This window comes from Mycteria americana, chromosome 10, assembly GCF_035582795.1.
Source record: "Mycteria americana isolate JAX WOST 10 ecotype Jacksonville Zoo and Gardens chromosome 10, USCA_MyAme_1.0, whole genome shotgun sequence".
In the NCBI taxonomy this organism is placed as follows: Eukaryota; Metazoa; Chordata; class Aves; order Ciconiiformes; family Ciconiidae; genus Mycteria; species Mycteria americana.
Window position 1 is genome coordinate 26,397,893 of NC_134374.1, and position 22,262 is coordinate 26,420,154.

The following is a 22,262-nucleotide window of genomic DNA, read 5'->3' on the forward strand; positions in this document are numbered from 1 at the left end:
GGGCGGGGCGGGACGCGGCGCGGCCCCACCAGCGAGCGCGAGCGCGAGCGCGAGCGCGAGCCCTCCCCCGGGACGCGCGGGGCGCGGCGCGCGGCCCCTTTAAAGGCGCCCCGTGATGTCACGGGGCCGCGCGCCGCGCTCCCTCGGGAGCACAACAAGAGTCACGGTCGCAGCCGCCGGGCGGGGCGGGGCGGGGCGGGGCGGGCGAGGGGGCGCGGCCAGGCGGCACGCGCCAATGAGCGGGCTCCCCGGGCCGCAGGCCACGCCCCGCGCGGCGTCACGGCCGCCGCTGCAGCCCCGCCCTCTCGGGCCCGTTGCACGGGAGCGCGGCCCGGCCCGGCCCGGCCCGAGGATGCGGGAGGGGTCGGCGCTGCCCGGCGCCCCCGGCGCCGCCCCGGTGCCCGGCTTCCTGGCCAAGCTCTGGGCGCTGGTGGAGGACCCGCAGAGCGACGACGTCATCGGCTGGAGCAGGGTGAGGGCGGCCCCCGGGGCCCTGGCCCGGCCGGTGCACCGCCGCCCGCGGGGCGGGGAGCCGGGCCCGGGGAGGCCGGCGCGGAGGGCGCCGGGCGGGCCCGGGAGGGGGGGGGAGGGACGGCGGGGCCCCGCTGCGGGGAGCGGGACCGGGGGCGGCGGGGCCTGGGGGGGGCGGCTGGGGGCGGGGGCCGGCGGCCGGGGAGGGCCCCGCGTCTGCCCCGGCCCTGGGCGGCGGCCGCCCCCGAGGCGGGCGCGGGAGGTGCGGGGCGTAGCGGCGCGGCCTGGCCCCGCGGCGGGCAGAGCGGTGGAAGCGGCGGCGAGACGGGCCGGCCTGGCAGCGCGGCTGCTCGCGGTGGAGGGCGCGGGCAGCGCCGGTGCCGGGCTGCGCCCCGGTGCCCCCGCTGCGGGCCGGCGGTGCGGGAGCCGGGAACGCGCGGGGCCGCTCGGAGGGAGCTGGCGTCGCGCAGCGGGGCGCATCCGAGCGTTAACATCTCAGATGACACGTAATTCGCTCGGAGGGGTGACGCTCGGGAGGAAAAACGCCTTAAGAAGTAATTAAGTTGTAATGTTTTCTTCCTGCGGTCAGGGGATGGGCCGCCTTGGCCCCGGGAGCCTTGGGGCGCGGGAGGCCGCGAAGGAGCGCGGGCCAGCGAGAGACCGGACACCGGGGCGGTGTTCGTCTTTGCCCCCTGTCATTTTTAAATCCATAGGATTTTCTCCGCTTTTGTCAGAGGCTTGGCCTTTACAAAGGCAACGAGGAAAAGAAACCTAATATTTTTGTTCTCTTTGTGAGCGGCATAACGGTGATACGAGGCCCTGCCCGGTTTCAGGAAGTTTGCGCTTGAGAAGATGGTAAATCCGAAAGCGCTTGTGCCAGGTCGCCCCGTCTCCGCGCTGGGCCGTGTGGTCTGAGCTTCCCGTCACTCCGCAGCGTGCCTTGGTTATTTTTAGTGGTGACACAGTGTGTACAATGGAAGAATCTCGTCAGGAGCCGAGCAAGCTCTGATCGAGGGGGACAAAAGCCTCTAGCGGCACGAATGCCATCGTGCTTGAGCGATGTTTATGTTTCCTGTGCACAAAGAGAGCAGCAGATACGTGGGTTTTCGGAACGATTTTTCTTTGGATTAAGATCAAAACTTCGGGGCTTTAAAGAAATCCCCCATTCAATAGAAGTGTTCCCTGTAGCTATCTTTTTGGATTCAAACTCTTTAGTACAGTCCCAAGTACGCAGAAGTGCTCACACGGACAATTCCCTTTGCCCTTCCCTGTCGTAGGAGCTGTCTCTGTTGATTTCTGGTCTTGACTTATGAGCAGCACCTTAGAAAAACTGTGCTTGTACTCTAACTGTTCCTTCTGCTTGTTTCCTAGAATGGTGAGAACTTCTGCATTCTGGATGAGCAGAGGTTTGCAAAGGAGCTGCTCCCCAAGTACTTCAAACACAACAATATCTCCAGCTTCATACGACAGCTTAACATGTGTAAGCATCAGCCGTTCTTATGTATTCTTTCTGCTAAGTTCACTGCTACTTGGCATCGGTTTGAATTTCTTTAAACAAACCAATTGACTTGGCAGGTCTTTCGTCGCTGAAAACCTGAATTCTGGTCTTGACTTTGCTTTGCAAAAGAAAAGAATAACGGCGGAGCTTGGCTTGGTCCTTGTTCTCTGTGTTTCAGCTCTGAGTTCTTTTGAGCAATGACCGTAAAAATATGGTTTCGTGTGCTGGTACCTAACGCTTGGGTAGAGTTCACTGGGCTGCAGTGGTAGCGTTAATGGTAATGGTAACAGCGCGCTTACGCGTACCTAGAGGAACAAAGGCTGTATCTACACCCATGCATCTAGCATATGGAAAAACTTGCCTGGATCATGCTGTTGGCCTGCATTGCTGTGTTGAAACAAGATTAGTCATGCTGATGGGTCGAGCTGGGCTGAGTGTCTCCTTACGTTCTCTGTGCTCGAGCGTCATGTAGCATCCATTATATAACACATGTACAACTTGTACAGGCAAAGAAGCTGGAGTGAGGTGGTAACTCAAGGATACAGTACCACGTGCGGGGCTGCAACACGCAGCAGAAACAGCTGGTTTGCAGCAGGTAGCTTATGGGCTGAGTGAAGGTACAAACTGCGTAGAAGATGGCTGCCTCGCTTAGAATTTCCGTTCGGAGTAAGGGGGAGGAACTCTCTGCCCTTGCCCAGTAGGTTTGCCTGGTCTCTCTAGCTGACGCCCGTTTAGGTTTTGTCAGACAGGAGGCAGAAAGCATACATTCAGCCCCTTGGCACAGGGTGGGCGCTGCTGTTTGTGTCAAGTGTTGAGACTCCATCACTTGAGTGTCAAAGGATAATGCAAACAAACAGTTGTCAGTTGCCCTGTAGCACGGGTAAACGCTACAATGCAAATATTCCTATGAAGACATGCAGTGCCATGGCAGCCGCCTTTTCCTGCTGGACCCATCCTAGCTTCGAGTAAAGTTTTCTAACGATAGCGCTGCTGGGGCACAGTGAAACTGGAATACATTAACTATGTTAAAAACTTGAACGAGGAGAGATATGGATTGGTCTGTCAACGGTATTTTGCATCTACCCTGTGTACTTGAAGCAGTGATGGAAGTAGGGCTGGCAATGTCTTATTTCATTCAGGCAGTCTGGTATGGAGAAAGTACTCTGCGTGCATGTGTTTGCATAGGCTGAGAACTAATTTCTCTTCCTTACTTTATTCTGTACACCCTGCTGGTACATGACAGCATTTGTTTTGATACGTAGTTGTCTGGGATTATAGGCATGAAAGGGAAGGTGCACCGTTCTGCTGCTTCCACTGGGGCAAGATTTTATTCAAGATGTCCTAATAAATCCCATTTCTAACTAATTTCTGGGATTATTTGGACATCACTGTCTTGCTTGTGGACCCTAGCTGGCCTCCGCCGTGCATCCTGTTCGTACAGCCTGCAAGGTCATTTGATGGTGTTGTGGACGTGTTCTCTAGCTGTGAAAATGGGAGCAGTCAAATCCTTGAGCACCAAAGAAAAGCTACTTTGGCTGTTTTTCATAGTTTCTGCTCCCAGTAACTGTAGTACTGTAGGTATTTCAGTAGCCTTGGGGTTTTCTTTAGCTATGTGTTTTAACAGTCAGCTTTGCAGTGAAAGAAATGACTGCGTTAATACCTCTTCACAGATGGTTTCAGGAAGGTGATTGCTCTGGAGAATGGTATGATTACAGCAGAGAAAAGCTCAGTCATTGAGTTCCAGCACCCTTTCTTCAAGCAAGGGAAGGCACATTTACTGGAAAACATCAAGCGCAAGGTACTGTCTAAGCATGTATTTACTTCACTTTGTTATGAAAAGTAGCTTATCAAGAGCACGTCTGGGGGTTTCCGAACACTTTACAGCCAACAAATTCCATGGGAACCAAGGTTGTGCATCATGATGCGAGCCTTTGTAACTCCCTCCTGAATGCCGGGCTAATGCTTGGCTTGGCCTCCTGGTGCCAGCTCTGAGACAAAACACGCCCTGCTGTTGCTGAGCAGTGCACTGGAGTAGGACCGCGTTCTTCGTAGCTGTCGAACCAGAGCCCTTTTTCCACAGAGTTCATATACACGATTACAGCTTACCACGGTCTTCAATTCTGCCAGCGTAGCAGAGTTGGGAAGAGTCACAAAGTGAAAGAAGTAAAAGAAAATACATTCCCATTTGGTGCTCATTGAAAATTAGCAAGGGCATCAGTAATCGGTTCATTTGGGCCAGTTTGCAAAAATTACATTGTTCCCCCAAAACTACGTTGCCACTAAGCTACATCTTTATTAGCGCTTCCCAGTTTTCTTTTGTACATTCAGGCCTTGTCTGAACTGTTTCTGCACAGATATTTATCCCCTATTGGCACATTACAGCCCCTAATATCCTGGCTGCCCGAGAAAGAGGGTATCATGATACATCACGTTGACGTTTGAACTGCGGAATCTTTTCTTTAGAACGTCATAATGTGGTAGCTACTTTGCCCAGGTTAATAAAAGCACAGGGCAGGCTTGAGAGTCGCAATTGTGTTTCGATTGATTCTTCGCTGAGCTGTCTCTGCTCAGAATCACAATTGATGAAATACAGTTGTACAGTTGCTTCTCTGACTCAGGCCTGTGCTCTTCCCAAATGCTGTAATCGCTAACTTGTCTTGGCTTGCACACCTTGCTTTCTGGTACTTCGGGGCAGTCAGCTGATGACGTTATGTATGGCACCATGTATCCCAGGAGTGTTGCACTGGGTGGAGTATTGGAGATGGAAAGACAAAAGCTCTAGTTAGTGCCAAGGACATTCAGATGAAACTGTTGAACAGGTTGGTGAAACAGATTCTTTGTTGCACAGGAAATGTTAGTGATTTTTTGCCAAACATCCATTAGTTTGTCTTGCTCTTTTACTGGCTGGAATGGAGTCACATTTCAGTACTTGCTAGGAACTGGATTTCAAGCCTCTAACAGGAATGCAAGTTTGAATGCAGGACTTCCTTTATTTATTCCCTTTTAGTGTTAGCTCTGCGGGAGCGCTTCAGCCATGACGTCCTTGTTATCTAGTTAGAGACTCTGAAGAGAGCAATTCCTTGCACTTGGGAAGAATGTTTTAGTTTGGCCCTTTTTTTAGAGGCAGGCTGACTGCACTTGAAATTTCCACCTGCTGTCTGCGTCTTCTGGGTGTCTTCCCCATGGAGAGACGGTATGCTGCAGAGAAATGAGATGAATCAGAATTTCATTTGGGATACAGCTCGTGTACCTTAGCATAAGGTATTAGCCGCAACGAATAGGGAAGCATCTGAAACTGTAGACAAGAGAGGAGAACTGTCAGGCCATTCAGTCCATCCTTTGTAACACCGGATTATGTTAAGAAGGTAGGTAGTTGTTTCCACGGAGTGATTACACAACAATTATGTTCTGTTTCATCATGAAGTGGTGGGATGTTATTTTATAACACCGTAGGTCTCCATTTCTGACCATCCCATTCTCCTTTGAAAAAAAGGGATCTGTGAGCCAACCTGCATGGAAGTTATCTAGCACGTCAGTGGGCCGGTCCCAGATGCTTTCGCCTCCCCCTTGGAATTTAGTAGAATAATAAGAAAAACCATAGCATGCCGTAGGTTGGAAGGGACATCTGGTGGTTACCTGGTGCAACTCCACTTGGTTCAATTACGGTCAGTCAGCATTTGGCTAAATGATTTTTCAAATTATGCCCACAAAACCTGGACGTGTCATTCAGACGTGTGGTGCACCAGACCTGTCTTTTCCAAAATCCTGAATTGTATGTTAGCCATCAGTGCCACCACCGCAGAGAGCTGCTGAAGGAACTGGGAAATTTTGAAATATGGAAGTGTGGGGAGGAGAGAGCGAGCTTTTTGCTTTCTGATGACTCTTCCACCATCATTTGAAGAGGTGGCATTCATGGATTCTGCTGCGGGCAGAGGAGCGGTTTGGACCCTGACTTTCTGGAGACAAGTCTCCATAATTTTGGAATGTCACTGGGCAGAGAGGTAATAGAGGAAACGCCAGTATGGGAATCTGCAATTCGGGGACAAATTTGTGGGGACAAATTTTCAAATGGAGTAGGATGGATCTAATTAGACACCTTCCCCCCTGCCCTGCCCCTCCCCAGTAACTTAATGGAAATTTGTTACTCTTGTGCTGGCCGATTTACCCACACCTAAAAGGAGCGTGATCATCTTGTTCTTACTCCACTGTCGGTTCCATGTTTTGTTTTTGGCTGGTGTCTTACTCTTTGACACTAGAGGGCAAGCTGTCACCAGAGCTGGCAGAGAGAACGCCCTAGGGAAGGCTGTTTCCAATCAGTGGTAGGTTTTTGTAATGAATTACAATGGTGAATCTACTGTCTACACGTACAAAGAGCTAATCTCATGTCTTCATTGGCATCTTGTTTTTTTCCTACAGTGTAGACTGTCCTAAGGACTGTCACCTATAGCAATGGCGATGTTTTGTGATACGTAACTGTGAATTACCTAATCTTTTACCTGTTACCTAGGTACCTGTTACCTAATCTTTTAATGGATTTTGTACCTGTTCTTCTGCAGACTAACTGCACCGTTCCTGTAGAAAGGAGTATGCAAGGCACTGCTTGTAGTAAAGCACGTGTAACCTGGTCCTATTTTAGGTATCTGCAGTAAGAACTGAGGATCTCAAGGTCTGTACGGAGGATTTGCACAAAGTACTCTCTGAAGTCCAGGAAATGAGGGAGCAGCAGAACAACATGGATGTCAGACTGGCTAACATGAAGAGGTAGACTCCATCTGTTTCAGAGGCACTTTCGCATTGAATGTTGCTTATAGCTAATGGAGCTTGACCCTAAATGTGGGTTTCATTTGAACTGGAAACAGGTGAAGCTGTATTTTTCTCTAAGAATCCCCATTCCACCCCACACAACGTTCTGAATCTTGTTTGGTTTTATAATTCAGTTACAGACCAGAGATTAAGACTGGGAGTTTGTTGACTATCTTGAGATTTCATTTTGCTTGCCATCACCTGTAGTAGTTTTTTAGGGCGATCAAAGCATTTCCTTTTCTAACCACAAAACAGGGTTAGATGCAGCAAGGGAGAATTAGTCTTTAGTTTTCTTTCTCATTGGAAGTGGACTTTGCACGTCCTCATCTCTGTTCCCTCAGATCCTTTTTGTATAGGCACTGGTAATTCATTCAGATCATTGGTATGCAAGCAGGTATCAACCAAAGTTCAGGAGATACCTTCACTCCGCTGCCTCTGTTCCTTTAAAAAACCCCACAACCAACCAACCATAAAAACCCCCTCAAACCCAGTCTGAGACTGTTCTGAGGTGGTCTGTGTTACACTCAGCCTGTTTCCAAACACCAAGTCTTTATTCTAAGGCTTTGAGGCTTTGAAGGGATACCTCAGATCAAGATTACTGGTGGAGCAGCAGAGGATGAGAATATCCTTATTAGTGAGTGTTTGGTCCTGCCTGATGGAAGATGGAGTTCATTTAACCCAGAGTTTATGCTAGTGGATCAGATTAACTGAAGGTTAGTTATCCACGGAAGGAATGTTGCCATTGGTCCTGCAAGGTACTGTGAAAGTTTGAAAGCTGTAAAACTAAAGCATATAAAGTAAACTCTGTTCATCCTCTGTCTTCTGATTTATTCTGCATTGCAGAGAAAATAAGGCCCTGTGGAAAGAAGTGGCAGTTCTAAGGCAGAAGCACAGTCAACAACAGAAGCTGCTATCTAAGGTACCATTGCAGCATCTTCAGTGCTACCATCCTTATTCCTGCCTCTGTGATACCTGACGGCATTCTTTGCTTATGTAGAATGACAAATGACACAGAGCTGAACAGGCTATATTAATACAGCATAAAGAAAATGTTCACAGTTCCTGGGAGTCCCAGAAGTAGCACAGCAAAGAACCACGAGCAAAATACTAAGGCAAAGTCTAGTAAAAAGGATTTCAATGTGTTTGAAATCTCAGTGAGTCTTATTTGGAGAGAAATCAGTAAATCAAGCTGACCTGGGGTAAACGTGGGGCTGGAGGCAGTGCACGGTAACAGGAGCCTAAAACAAGAGATTGCAGGCACGTGGAACGGAGTCTGAAAGACCTTGGACCGAGACAGACTTAGACCACTCAAGAAGTCAGCCTGGAGCCCAGAAGCTATAGGAGCTTCTGCACTGGAACAAATTTTCTCTGGTTTATCCCTCAGCTGTTTCTGGTCTGGAATCCTCTGGTGACTTGTGGTGTTATATGACATTTTAAAAAACCAAACCTGTCCAGTGAGATAATTTTTCAATGCCATTTGTAACTGTCGTTTTGGTTTTTAAGACATGAACACAAACGGATTTTTAATTTACCTATTAATTTCAATCACATAACTACATAATTTTGTAGTAAAATCTGAATTAATCATTTAATATTAGCATTGCTATGCTGACCACCTGTTTTTGGTTTTTTGTTTTTCCTTTTTAGATTCTTCAATTTATACTAAGTTTGATGCGAGGAAATTATATCGTTGGGGTCAAAAGAAAAAGGTAATTACTGGATAGGTCACAAAGCAGTGTCAGATGTGAATTACAGGGATAAATCGGCTTCTAGAAGCAAGATACTTTTCTAAGTGTACGAAGAATATTTTTATCACTTGTATATTCAAACTTGAGAAAGCTGGTGGAAGTTGAACAAAGCATGAAATCAAGATTTCCTCTATATCACTAAAAAAAATGGGTGGGAAGAGAATATACTATACATGTTAAATTTCGAAGGGCACAGTTGTCAGAAATGGTAACTCTTTCAGAATGTGCAGATGTGACTGACTTACTCAAAACAAAAAGCATGTTTAGAATGCACCCTGTCTGCAGTACACTTACTAAAAACATTGCCAAAAGCCAGTTTTCTTAGAGGTGGAAGAATGGTTGTTCTTACCATTCCTGCACGTATTTGGCCTAGCTGCAGCTTTTCACTGCGGAACTGTATACTAAAGCCGTATTTTGTCTCAGGTCTCTAACGGATGCTGCAGGTGCTTCAGCTTCCAAATACAGTCGTCAGTATGTTCGCATACCTGTGGAGAGTGGCCAAGCAGTAAGTCTTCCAGGGAAAGAGACGATGGGTTGGACAGGATGATAGGCGGTGATCTCAAAGTCTTCCTTATAACTATTAATACCCTAATCTTATAATCGAAGCACTCCATTTTGAAATGGGCAGCTTTAAAGCTCTGTCTGTAAAATCATGCAAATCAGTACAACTAGTCAAAGATGAGATCTGAACGGGAAAGAGAAGCTGCAAGAAGAATGGAGCTTCAACATCAAAAAAGGTCAGACCTTTTGGTTTACTCACTCTGTTTGCTGTATCCTGCAGATGGCTTTTTCTGAACATAATGCAGATGACGAGGATGGAAATGGTACAGGTCTCATCATTCGAGATATCACCGATACCCTGGAAAATGCCACCGATGGTCTCCTTGCTGTGGCACACACAAGTGGCAGAGCCAGGTAAGTGTAAAGGATGTGGAAGTGTTTATGCTTAGGCTGTTAACTAGGTAGTTATGTGAGTGTAAGCGATCCATATGAATTCTGGGGGACAGCCTCTCTGAATTCTTACTCTGTGCACGCCAGGCCTGTTTGCAGGCTGTCATTTTTACAGCATGTGGCATCGGTCAGGGTCCGCAAAGCTTTTTAAGAGCTCATGTCTCTTCAGGAGTGCCTGAAGGCCTGTTGAGCCGATGGGCGCTTGAAGCTTCATTTGCTGAGGCCTTTCTGTCTGTTCAACAAATAAGCACGTACTTAACTTTTCGACTGAACAGGGACCTGGGTGCACATGTAGGTTACTAATAAACAAACCAAGACGTATAGTTTTATCTCCAGTTTCGGTACTACTCTCGCTAATGCTATGCTAAGCATAAGCCAAGGGAAGACATTCTTTTGTGTGGCATCAGGTTCTTGTGAAAACCCATTTAGTTGTTAACGTCCAGAGTGAAATACGGACCAGTTTGGAATCTTTTATTTCCAGAGACACAATGTTAGGAGTTTCCCTCCTGCCTAATTTCCAGACTATTTTGCCGCTTCTGAGACACAATGTTAGGAGTTTCCCTCCTGCCTAATTTCCAGACTATTTTGCCGCTTCTGGCCTGGCAGAATGGGGTGTTCTGCTCTGATACATGCTGTCGGTATAAGCTGTAATAAGAGATTCTTCATCTGCCTTTAGGAAGGCACTTTGCTTCTTCTTTTTCTAAAGACCAGTTGGTTGTTTGAACCCTTGACTGGCTTGACCTTATTAGGTATTAAGATTTGAGATACTAGACTTGAAATAAGTAGTAATACAGTTGATGAATTCTCCTCTGTGTTGTTTCTCTTTGGGTCATATTTTAGAGAGACACAGGCAGCTCTGGATCCTGGCTTACCTATTTGTCAAGTATCGCAGCCAAATGAGGTAAATTGTGCAGAACCTATCCCACCAGCTCGTATAAATGATGTCAACAAATCCAGCGAAATAGGGAATGTTGCTGTGGAACTCCATTCTGCACAACCTAATGCTCCAGAAGACCCCGTGTCAGTGATTGACTCCATCTTGAATGAGAACAACCCTGGAAACCAAAATGATCCTTTACTGGACAGGTATTAACTTGTTTCTGGAAACTGTTACGCTGTCGTCATCTTGCGGGGTCTTGTCAAAGTTTTAGAGGATGTGTTTAGCAGAACGTAGTCGGTTAGCTTTTTGAACGTCGTCGATGAACGGAATTTTCTGCCCCTTTGTTAGCAGGTCTTGAAAAAGACAAGTGTTAGCATCATACACTAAAAGCAGGGCAAGTTCACCCGTCACATCTCTGATAACGAGCGTGCCTGACTTCTGATGTGTCAGTCCGAGGATCGGCGAGGTCGGTCTGTCACATCAGCCCTCGTATCGCCAACTACTGGCACTGCCAAGCGCTGCCAAACCGCAGAGCAAGGGTGGGGGTCTCAGGAGGGCACCGTTGCTGCTTGCTTTCTGAGAACTGGCTATGGATTTGTATCGGCGGTAGTCTGATGTTGTTGCACTGTTGCTTCCTTTCTTTCCCCCTCGTTTTTGCAAAGGTTCGTTTCCCTTGTGCATTGTCAGATTGGACTCACGCCGGGCATCAGAATCGTGCGGGCTGTGGTATCGCGCTCGGCAGCGCTGCTGCTTAAGCAGCTCCCAGCCCTGCACCAGCCCCCGAGCTTTATCAGCGCAGTCGTTTGTGTGGCTGCAGGGTGAGCTGGATCAAGGAACAAACTTTAGTTCTTTCTCCCGCAGCTCCTCTGCTGTGGTTAACTTCGGGTAGGAAGTACTGAGATGAAGTGTCACAGCACGCAGCGTAAGCCGAAGGCCCTGTAATATCTTACCCCGTTGGCACTGCAAAATGTGGGGCAACGCCTTGGAACTGTCTGTTGCTTGTAGCAGGGTATTGCAGCATAGGAGGCATAGGAGGTAGCTTGCAGCACAGTGAGAAGCTCAGTACTGGCGCCGTGCATGCAGCTTCCTTTCCGCTTCATTCGCTGTCCCTTGTATCCTGCCCGCTGTCCTTGGAAACGCGTACAATTCGGCAACAATCTGATGTTTCAAAATAGGTAGTGTTTCTTCAGATTATTTCCAGCCCTTTGCTTATCATTTGTTGTCCCCGGGTGAAAGCAAAGCCATCAGCCCTTAGTTTAAACAGGTACGGGTATATAGGCTGGGGTCTGAGAACATTCAAGAGACACTAAACTGAAGGAGGAAGTAGGTATGGAAGGAGGAGCTGCTTTTGACGTGATAGCTATTATTATACTTGCTGTTCAGCTAGTCTTCCTTGTGCCTGTCCGTGAAAGAGTTGGACCGTGAAAAGTGATACAGGAATGCAGTTTCATTCATTTGGCAATAAGCTATTCTGGATTGTGAGCAACCTAGTCTGGCTCTCGTCTTGCCCCACAGCTGTCATAACTGAGAGGTTAGCAGATCGTTTCTAAGAGTTTTTCCTGCCTTGTGGTGCAAAAGGCAGCCCTAACTGCCGACTGTTTCTTACAGTATTGTATCACTTTGTCTTTCTAGAGAAGAAATTCAGGATTTTCTTAATTGCATTGATGCCAGCCTTGAAGAGCTTCAAGCAATGTTATCTGGGAAGCAGTATAACTTTGGTTCTGAAGCTTTCAGCGATGTGAGTGTCTTTTCACTTTTCCTGATTTCTGAAAAATACTGATTAGGTTGCATTATGAAATTTCACTGGTTTATTCCATGCTGTAATGGGCAAGAGGGGGAAAATCCTGAAAAGCAAATAGTTATGGATAGAATGATACGTAGTCATTCTAGGAGTCTAACAATGCACAAGGTAACGTTGAGAGCCTTTTTCAGGTCATACAGTATTTCTGTTATACATAACTCAAGGGGAAAAAAAAAGGAAAAAATTGGACTCTTCTCCTTCTCAAGCCTTTGTCACATATCATCCCATCCTGGTTATGTGTTTCCTTCCATGTCGGAATGCATAATCGGACTCAGCCACATACCTGGCACCACTGGGCGGTGGGGTGTCCCTTGCTTCTCCGGCGACCTCAGCCCACTGCCACCGGCTGAACGTGTATTGCTGTCGGCCTGCGGAGCAGCCGCCTTCCCTGCGCTTCAGCGGGTGGAGTGGTGCGCTGGACCCTGCTGTCCTTTCCGGAGCTCTCTGAAGTTTGGTTTTAAGAACCTTATTATATGACATATGGTCTGGTTTTATTTTCAGACATTTAATCCTGAGCTGCCAGCCCTGGATATGAGCTTGATGGAAACTTCCCCTGGTGTGGAAAATGTAAGAGTCAGAGTTGCTTCTGTGATGGGGAGGGTTAATACGATGTGGAGAGCTGGAGTCTGACTGGTGCAGTTTGCGGGTGGGGACTGGATGGATAGCACAGGGTGAAATGCCATTTTACCTAGTCCTGCTGACTTAATGTTTTCGGTTATTATCACTGATGGCATATATGAATTTAAGAGGGTTCTGAAGATAATTTCGTCTTACGTTCCTAGCGGCGGTAATACACTCAGTGGGCTGATTTAAGCTGTCACTTTGCTTTGAATAACACGTTCTTTGCTTTCTGAATACACCTGAGAACTTAGGGAAGAGGGAAACAAACTGGTGTCTGTCAAATCAGCTGTCTGTATTGAGGAATTTTTTTTCCTATCTATTACTTCTGTACCTTCTGTTTAGAAGGAGGAGGGTAGACAATCTTGTCTTTTTGTGGTCTAAGTGTGTGAGAATAGTTTCTTGGCTTGTTTCTCCTAGCCTCAGGGATTCCCATGATGTCTTTTAGCCAAGTAATAACTAGGTCTGGGGTGATAGTTCAGATGAGATTGTGTCTTCAGTCTGTCTGAAGACTGAAGGAAAAGTACTAAATGAAAAATAGAATGTAATATACTGTGTTTATTCTGAACATGGCTGTATGGAATTTCCTCAGAGGACATACAAAAGTTCAGTACAAATTTACTTCTCTCGGTCCAGTTCCTAAAATTGACTCATGTTAAAAAAAACCCTGCAAGTGTCATTTATTTTGTAGTCCTGAAATAATATTTAAGCTAGGACTTCCCAGTCATGAGAGCTTAGACCACAACTGAGGTAAAATGCAGCTGTGTTCAAGCAGTGCTTGCAAAATTTAATTGTATAGATGAAAAATCATGTTTAACAGTGTTATTCCAACAAGACAGACTATAATAAAGCTTCTGGTTTGGAAGGTAAAACAAGTATTTGCTAGTCAGAAGCTTGTTTGGCTTTAGTAAGTCAAGTTTGTCTGTATTTCACCGTGCAGCCTTCTGAGAGCTCCTGTTTGCTGGCCCTGATGCGCAGCGATGGGCTCGTTGGTCAGCTGCTTCGTTTCTCTTCCCTCCTCCTTTCCCCTTTAGTCTTGTTAACCAGTCAGTGAAGACTTGGACGGTGGTGGTGGTGGTGGTGGTGGTAAGCATTCTGTCTCACTCTCTTGTCCATTTTGCTTCAGATTGCAAACTTGGCAGAGAGCACTGAAGATCTGGGAGCGAGTGAGAGAGAAACAGCGGGAAGCAAAGGTGGGCAGGAAGGAACACTGAGAGCTCTGACAGTTCCAACCTCTTCCAAAACTGTGTGTTGAAATGGAATTTTTGTAGCCTGTAATATGGTTTATCTCCTTCTTTGGTCAGGGCTTAAAATTTTTGTGAAGACTGGGATGTTTCACTGATCTTGATGAAGCTGTGCCTCAACCTTAAGAGGCCCCATCCTATGCCCCATGTTGGTGTTAACCGTTTCCTTTTTCTTACACGTGACAGAGTGTCACAGCGGGGAGCAGAACTGCAAATGTCATTGTGGAAGTATCTCCTGTATGGGCTACGACCCCCACAAAGGCAGCGCTACTCACTTTACTACTTCAGTGCTGCCGTTGCATGCCATATGTATTAGGGGTTGAAGTGGGCTTCGGATACTGCCTGTACAGGCACAGGAGCCTCAGCTCCCCTCTTGCAGCTGTGGATGTAGGCTATCAGAGCTCAGCTGTGTGGCTTTCTTTAGCAAACCAAGTTTTGAAGCGGCCTCTCCGGTTTTCCTTGTCTTGAATAAAGCCTTCGCTTATGTGACCCAGGAGCCTGGAGTTTAAACTGTTTGTTTTCCCTCAGATATGCAGCTGATACAGTACAGGGCCAATCCTCTGCTTTCATTATTTGAAGAGCTACCTTCAAGTGAAGCTGCAGGGAAGACAGAGGATCCGAAAGACCTGCTGCTGCCAGCCCTGGAGGAGAAGCCTGCTCCTCATCCTCCGTCAGGCAGTGAAACCGTCTTGCCGCCCGCAGCTCCAGCGAGCCAGGCCGAGCCTCTGGATGCTCTGGGAATGGGTGATCCACCTCTCCTCCCGGAGGATGGGAACGGAGAGTATAAACTGTTTCCGCTCTTGCTCCTCAGTCCTGTTGCTAACTTCATAGAAGAGGCCTCTGAGATAGAAACTTCTTGAACGCACGTGACATCTGCAACTGGCTCAGCGATGCAAAACAGACAACAAAGAAATGAATCCGCAAGCAGTTTGAGCCCTCTCCTCACCTGCTTCCTGGGTGTTGTGTTCTGTAGAGACAAAAGAAAGTTCTCTTTCGACAAGCAAAGAGCACATCTGGAAAAACTGTAAACAAGCTCAAAACAAGAGCTGGTGGGAGTGGAGGCACTGGGCGGAGGGGAAGAACAACCTCCCTGTAAACATAGCGCAACGTATTCCGCAACTTTTTATCTGATATCCTTATTGCAAAAGGAAATCTGTTTGTATCCTGTTTGTAAAGTTTGGCTGGGTTTTTTGTTTTTTGGTTTTTTGGGTTCTTTTATTATTTTTATTAGCTGGATAGTAACGTGGTGTGTAATATTTTAAACATGGGTTTTACTCTTTCTGAGAGCCTGTTTCAATAGGTGGCTTGTCTACTGTTTGGAATTAAGATTTTTTTAAATTTTGTTTTTAATTTGAGATTTCTTTTTTTGATAGTTTGTGGCTACAATTGTTTGCATCTGCTTAGATCACTTTCGTACTCCTAGATTTGCTCCTAGGTACAGGGAACATTTTTCCTATGGAAAATTACATTTTAACTGTGGAATATTACTTTTTAACATGCTAACACACATCCATTGCCACGGATTGTAGGTGTTGTGGTAGGAAGTGCTTGCCACCCTGCATAATGCTGATTTCTCATGCACATTGCATGGCAGTTCTCCTAGGGTAACTTGCACCTAGCTCACAGGTTATGCGTCCTCGGAAATTTTGAGTAGAACTGATTCACATCTAGGAAAGTCCAGCAGCTGCCCTGAAAAGGGGGGGGAAGAGGAGTCATGGGGTAACTGGCATTGACATCAGACATTACATTAAGATTTCTCTTCCGCTTGCAGCAGCTACTTGGTTACCTGACCCTATATGAACACTGGACTTCTTCCTGCATTTGGGATCTTCCTGCTTGCGGAACCTTAAAGCTAAATTAACTAGATGCATTGGAGTCCTTTGACAGCAAATTACAAAAACTCGTGTCTGCTTAATCAAAAAATCTTTCCCCAAAATTCCTTTCTACGCTTTTTCCTCACTTCTTTGAGCAGCTGTAATGTAGACATCAGCCCCTGGCGTCAGTGGAATAGCAAGTTCTCCTTTGCTGATACCAAGTTTGTAACCGTCTACCACTAGCCCACACAAACCTGAAATTTGCTGTAGTGATACGAAACTGGTGGGGCTGGAAGAGGCCTGGAGGCAGGTAGAAAACCCGCTGTGTAGCATCACGTGACATTTCCTACCAGCACAATTACTTGAAACTTTTTTCAGTTTTAGGAATTCGGGCTACCTACAGGCTTTGTTCTCTCTGAAGTTTCTAACTAATAAGTTTTGAGATCTTTTATATTCAAGAATCCGAGTTAATCTGATATTCTAAAGCCTACTAGATAATGCACATTATCTATGCTTAATTGGATTTGTGCTTCATTGTCAAATCTTGAGTCGCAGAGGAGGATCTTGCTGGTGAGCGTGCATATCTGTGTAATGCCTTCACAGTGTCATTTTATCCCCGTGCTTCTGTGCCTGTTCTTTACCTCGTGACCCTTCGTGTTTGTGTCTTTTGAATTGCCTTTTGTCAAGTACGCCTTATTCTAGCCTTTCCTATTCTTTCTTTTGCTTACTCCTTGAGACAAAGGGCTGCGTAGTCTCAAGTTTTCATGAGCCAAAGGGAGAGGGGCAAATGAGTGATTGCCTATCTGTCTTGGGTTCTGCTTTTTTTCATCTCTTCCCAAAGGCCTCAATTTTGCCAAGAGTGAAGCAGTAAAAAACAGACTTTTCTTCTGTGCTGCTTTGACAGCACAGTGCAGACAGCGCAGTTCTCGGAGAGGCTGGTCTTCTGTAACTCCGGCTTCCTGACGAGGTTAGGCAGAAGAGTAGTTCCTGCTGTGGCTTACGGTCATGTTCTTCCATCGTGGAGTCCTCTGATCTCAGTGCATCTCACCATCAGATATTTGATCTGATTGCATAATAGTTTTTTAATACACTTTCTCTCTTAAGAAGTTAAGAAACCAAGGCTTAAAAAAACTGCAAATAAAAACTTGCGCATCTGTGTCTGGTTTATGTACTGGTCTAGGAAAAGGGTTTATTTATGCAAGTTTCCTAAGGAAGATTGCAATGGAAAGGGGAAGGCTGAATAGCAAGAAAAACCCACATGCTGAAGTAATTAAACTCAAGAATTGCAAAACTGTTACTGTGTTTTTTCTTCGTTCCCTTTGTGTGTGTTCCTGTGTGTGCCAATACTTCCCAAACCTGTTTACTGAATTTTCTAGAAAGGAGAGCTTTAATGCTCCCCGGGGGATCTCATTCTGCAGCTGCTGCTGCTTCAAAAATAACTGAAACGCCAAGGTTAGCCTGGCACCTGTCTTCAGAGCTGTCAGCCTGAGAAAGAAGGACGTTTAGGTTTATTATTAACCTATATTCAACATACCATGGAATCAAAGCTTGCGGGAATGGGGCTGACGGCCACCGACAGTCGTGTAGGGCCAGGCTGGCTTTGGGCATTTATTCATTGCCTATATGTGAGCAGCTGCTGGGAGCCGGCCTCGGCACCTAAGCAGTGAGGGGACCCGGTGCGGCTTTTTCACAGGGAGCGATGCGAAAGCTCAAGGTACTGTGTTGGGTGCTGGCGAGAAACGGGCGTGCGGTGGAAAGCTCCTCATCTGGCGACCGACGGTCGCGATGGATCGCGCGCTGTAACGTGGCACCTTCAGGAACCGCGTCGGGAACCTGTTGTACAAATGGGTGCTGTTGTAAAGATCAGCACCGCGCCCCAAGCTCTGCAAAACAAATGCTACTGCAGTTTTGAAGGAGCAAGCATCCTTGCATCCTCTTACATTACTCAGAGGAGCAGAGGTCTCCTCCGAGGAATGTAAGAGGTCTGTAAACACAAATCAACTGTAGTGAATCCACGGGCAGTGAAAGGGAGAGTAAGGTGAAAGACGGGATGAAAGCGATTAGGACAAAGTGAAGGGCAAGCTCGGGCTGCCCTCAGCTGCGCTGCCACGGCGTCGGAGCCGTCCGTCCCCGCTGCTAATCTGGAGCCGTCGATGGGGCTCAGTGCGAAAGTCCTGGAGGGTGAAGTGGCATGAAGTTGGTAAGAGTCCAGAGTTCAGTTTTTGGGGTACTCAGTTCCTCTGTTACCTGTTGAAAAAAAGATTAACAAGAGCTTTTCATGAGTAGTTACCTTTGTTCCCAGAGCTGGAGTATTTTCCTTCATAGGAGCACCCAATATACTCGCGCACCTCTTACCCCCCGCCTCCATTTCTCCATCTCCCCCTATCATCTTCTCTATAATAAACAGACAAACTTTATGTTTTAGCTTAAATCAGCAGTAGGTGTATTTATGCATAGACACTTACCATCTTCTCTTTCCTTTGCTTTACAAGGAAGGTGTTAGCACCTTAAGGTCATGTATCGTACAGGGTTAACTTCGGTTCACTAGACTACAGCTGTTAAGGTTGGTTATCAGACAGGTCTGAGTATCTTCTAATACTGTGCCTTCTTCCTTTAATGTTACCTCTATTCCGATTTTTAGATACGTTCTGTTGCTTAGGTGTTTGTTTAAAAAAGAAAAAACATTTCTGAAATGAACAATTCTATTCTAGAGCCATTGCCCTAGTTTCTCCCCTGGTTTTTTGCCAGTAAGGCTCAACCACGGTCTGCAATTCTCCCTGGGCATAGTCTCGCACAGAGACAGTGTGAAAGGTCCGGGGTCCCTGCTGCTTGTTCGTATCTCGTAACTCGTCGTAGAATCCCAGCCGCAGCCTTGTACCTGCACGGCACGGCAGCTCTCGGCTCTGCCGTCGGCTCTTCTTGTGGCTGGGCACCGCGTCAGCTCTTCCCCCGTCTCAGTCTTTTGTAACTCCCTGCCTGGTCAAAACTTTCCCGCACTCTTTGGAAAGCGCGTTAGTAACAACCAATTACAATGCAAATTCTGCTGGGTTTTTTTACCATCCTTTCCCTTTCCTTTTGGAGACAAGTCAACATTTCAGCTGGGGTGGGGCGCCCAGATTGCTCTTTCCCTGTTGGCCAACTCACGGGGCGGTCGCTCAGCCCAAACGCTGCGCAAGTGCCCCCGCGCCCGCGTGCGGGGCCGCCCGGGCACCCGCCCTGTCCTTGCCTCACTGCCCTTTCCCAAAAAGCCATTTCTCACCCGGGCTCTGCCAGCTAGGCTGGATGTAGCGCACCAGTGCAGCGTTCTTTATAGACTCCAGTAAGACAGGCCCTCGGCTCCATAAGGTACTGATTAAAACAAGGGAGGTTTGCTGGAGGTAACATGAGAAGGAACCAGGGAACAGCATAAATAATCTTAGCGTCAGGCAGACCTCCCATCTGGGCATGGCACGCCGTGCACAGCCCGTGCCGAGGTTAACTGCACGGTGGGCTTTACAGTTTTTGTAGGATTTTCCCAGAAGTAAAGAACTCTATTAGTCATTTCCGCTGTCAAGAAAAAGGATGTTTATATGAAAACGTGCTGCTCCGCTTCAAGATAAGGACCAGGACAGGGCAGCGGCGGCAGCGCGGGAGCCACGGACAGACTCCTCCGTTACGATGAGCCGGCCGAGTCCGTCTGCAGGCGCGCGATACCCGCCGCCCGGCACGGGCCCGCGGGCCCAGCGGCGATGCACGACGTCTGCTACTGTGCCGCTGCAACCCGCTGCGTAACAAGTTTCTGTTACCTGTGACCACAGCTGCTTCACTATAATGCAAGTTTCCTTCCTCCTCCCTCCAGCATCAACGCGCACGGCCGCTGCTTTGACTTCTTGGTTTTAGTGTCCTGTAGCCGGGGAAGGAAAGGTTGCTGTTCCTTGACTTCCACGTGCTGAGAATTTAACGAACACACGCAGGCACGGCAAGCACAGCGTGAGAAAGTGAAAAGTGCCCCTCTCGTGCTCCTTTCATAATTATTTTTCGTCCTGTTCCAGCCTGGCCCTCCCCACACAGACTTCGTCAGCCTAGCCATCAATTTTTTATCTCATCCTGCTGAGTGCTCGCTAGCACAGAGCCTTCCAGCATACAAGAGAAACTTATTTTGATCTGCCTCTCCTGGGCTGTACGATGCCACCCCATCCAGTCCACGCTCAAAATGTTTTGCTGTCTCCTAAAACAAGATTGCCGTTTTGAAAAGCAGTGTCTGCGTTATCATAGCTCCCCGAGGCAGAAGCAAGAGATTGCTACCAAGGGGCATCTCAGCGTACAGGTGTCTGTCCTTGCATCATATAAAGGACAAGAGATTTCTCCTGCCCCTGTCCCCCAAACAAAAAGGTAAATGTAAATATAAAGGTACAAATATATACACATCTTTTTTTTGTCGAGCAGTTTGAGTTTTAGCTTCCTGGCCGGTACGTACCCTGCCAGCGGCAGGTTCCCTGATGACTTAGGCCGAGTCAGTTTAGGCTTTTGCCCTCCTCCCCAGCCAGCCAGGTGCCCTAGGAAGGAGCTCCACTGGTTTGAACTTCACGTGTTCTTTTCTCTTCCTTTTTTGAACCAAGAAGTATGTGAACACTGCAACGCACACAAGCTTTCCTGCTTCTCCCCGTCCCGGTGACTGCAGACTGGAGTTGCATCTCATGGAAGATTTCTGCTGGAGGAATACAGGGCTACAAGGGAGGAGCATGTGAAATCAGGTCCCAAAAGCTCTTGAATCTCTCTGTTGAACCTTTTTCTCAGCTTTATCAAGTTGGGTGTCTTCAGAAGCATTTAGACCTTAAGCTGGCGAGATGTCCTCTTTAATTACAGGTATAACTGCAACTACAGTAGATGGTAAGAAATTAATCGAGCAGATGATCGTCTAGGCTGAGACTGATAAACAACCACAAGGATATAGAGATTTTCCAACCAAATAAAGGCATGAAAATTGTGTGTAGTAAAATCACCAGCTTCAGGGAAACAGAGATCAGAGTGTTATAACCTGAAAAGAACCAAATTCAAATTCATACCAATAACATTGTCATAATTAGATCAACGTATCAAATAATAACAAGTAGTAAAAAAAAAAAATCACACTTCTATATGCATATATGCTTTTAAGCACCATTGTTCTGCAGAATGAACTGTCAACGACTCTAAAATAAGAATATATGTAAAAGCAAGGAATCACAATGAAAGCAAAGGCCTCAAAAGAAAAGGAACAAGATAATGCCAGAGCTCCCAGGGCTGTATACGCAAATCTCCTGGCTTTAATGTGAAATTACATAACAACCCCATGAAGCTGCTCCAATGACAATGTAGGTGGAGCTGTCTTTAAGCCATATAGAAGGCTATAAGAAGTATTTTTTCCCCACATTGCCAGTACTTCAGGATCAGGTACGCAGCACTGACTGCTCTGGCACGCTGTACTGCGCTTCTACAGATGCGAACGTTGTCTCACTATCGTTAAAGGAGGGCTGTACTTCAGAATATGGTCTAGGATTTTGTTGACTGCGTTTAATTATTGTGGTTACTTGCATTTGAGGAGCGGATGTTGAATTTGGATGTAACAGCAGCAAAGTGCTCGTGTCGATTTAGCTGAATGCAAGGAAGCAGAAGAGATTTCTGTCATTAGGGCGTAAGAAAAATCAAGAGCTGCAGAAGACAGCAGAGACGTGTAAAATCTCTTGAAGATAATGTTTCAGTAGAGAACAGACACTTCTCCTAGATGGACCTAGTGCTCAATTACTGAATAATGCAGATTAACTATAACTAATATTACCTTTAATTAATAATAACACATCTCATTACAGTTGAGAAGTCACGATTTCATAGTCTCAAAGATTTTCTCCTTTGATAGGTTCCTTTTTTTTTCTCTCTAGGCCTATCATTGTTCACCTGTTTCCAAAGCAGCCTGCGGGGAAATGCAGGTGCATGTGGCCCTAATCCATGTTTTTAGCTGAATGCAATTAATCAATTCAACCAAGCAGCTAAATTGCTATGTGAGAAAGGAGGATCAACCTGTGATGCAGAGTGGGACGGTTGAACCAGGTGCCTGCAGCTCTCGGAAATTATTTCTTTTCAGGTTTGTATACCTAACCTCTCCACCTCTTAAATGGGATGTAATGATATAGATTAGAATAGAATATTTCAGTTGGAAGGGACCTACAGATGATCATCTGTCTCACACTGGTAATGTAAAGATTTGGGGTGTTTCATGAATCGTAGTTTAAAACACAGGGGTAAGCTCCACAGAAAAGCTGGTAAGAAAATGAATAGTAAGGACCTTGGTTGTTTATCTCCTTAAGAGTACTCTCTCAGATCTTCTTGTATGTAACATGCATGTTAAAATGTATTATTTAGAAAGCAATGCAAGATGAAAAGAGGAAGAAATAGGTGGTTAGGAATAAAAAGAAAAA

The 22,262-nt window shown here is 46.8% G+C and overlaps 1 protein-coding gene across 2 annotated transcripts; it reads left to right on the plus strand.

Moving 5' to 3' along the window:
- Positions 1-278: 278 nt before the first annotated feature.
- On the plus strand, positions 279-17,116 carry LOC142415314 (heat shock factor protein 3). Of its 2 annotated transcripts, none has more exons than XM_075513506.1 (13): positions 279-472; positions 1,843-1,951; positions 3,640-3,767; positions 6,606-6,730; positions 7,616-7,691; positions 8,420-8,481; positions 8,944-9,025; positions 9,302-9,435; positions 10,312-10,557; positions 11,984-12,089; positions 12,654-12,719; positions 13,897-13,963; positions 14,543-17,116. In XM_075513506.1, exons 1-13 carry the CDS (start codon positions 353-355, stop codon positions 14,872-14,874), a joined length of 1,653 nt encoding a protein of 550 aa, XP_075369621.1. In that variant the 5' UTR covers positions 279-352; the 3' UTR covers positions 14,875-17,116. The 2 variants fall into 2 exon arrangements, with proteins under 2 accessions (XP_075369621.1, XP_075369622.1); XM_075513507.1 differs by lacking the exon at positions 279-472 and adding an exon at positions 1,104-1,697.
- Positions 17,117-22,262: the final 5,146 nt, after the last annotated feature.

Bases quoted from the DNA above. Each gene is read 5' to 3' on its own strand.
- LOC142415314 (XM_075513507.1), top strand. From the start codon at position 1,512: ATGCCATCGTGCTTGAGCGATGTTTATGTTTCCTGTGCACAAAGAGAG. The intron at 6,731-7,615 runs GTAGACTCCATC...TCTGCATTGCAG, and splicing joins AGACTGGCTAACATGAAGAG to AGAAAATAAGGCCCTGTGGA. The intron at 9,026-9,301 runs GTAAGTCTTCCA...TGTATCCTGCAG, and splicing joins CTGTGGAGAGTGGCCAAGCA to ATGGCTTTTTCTGAACATAA.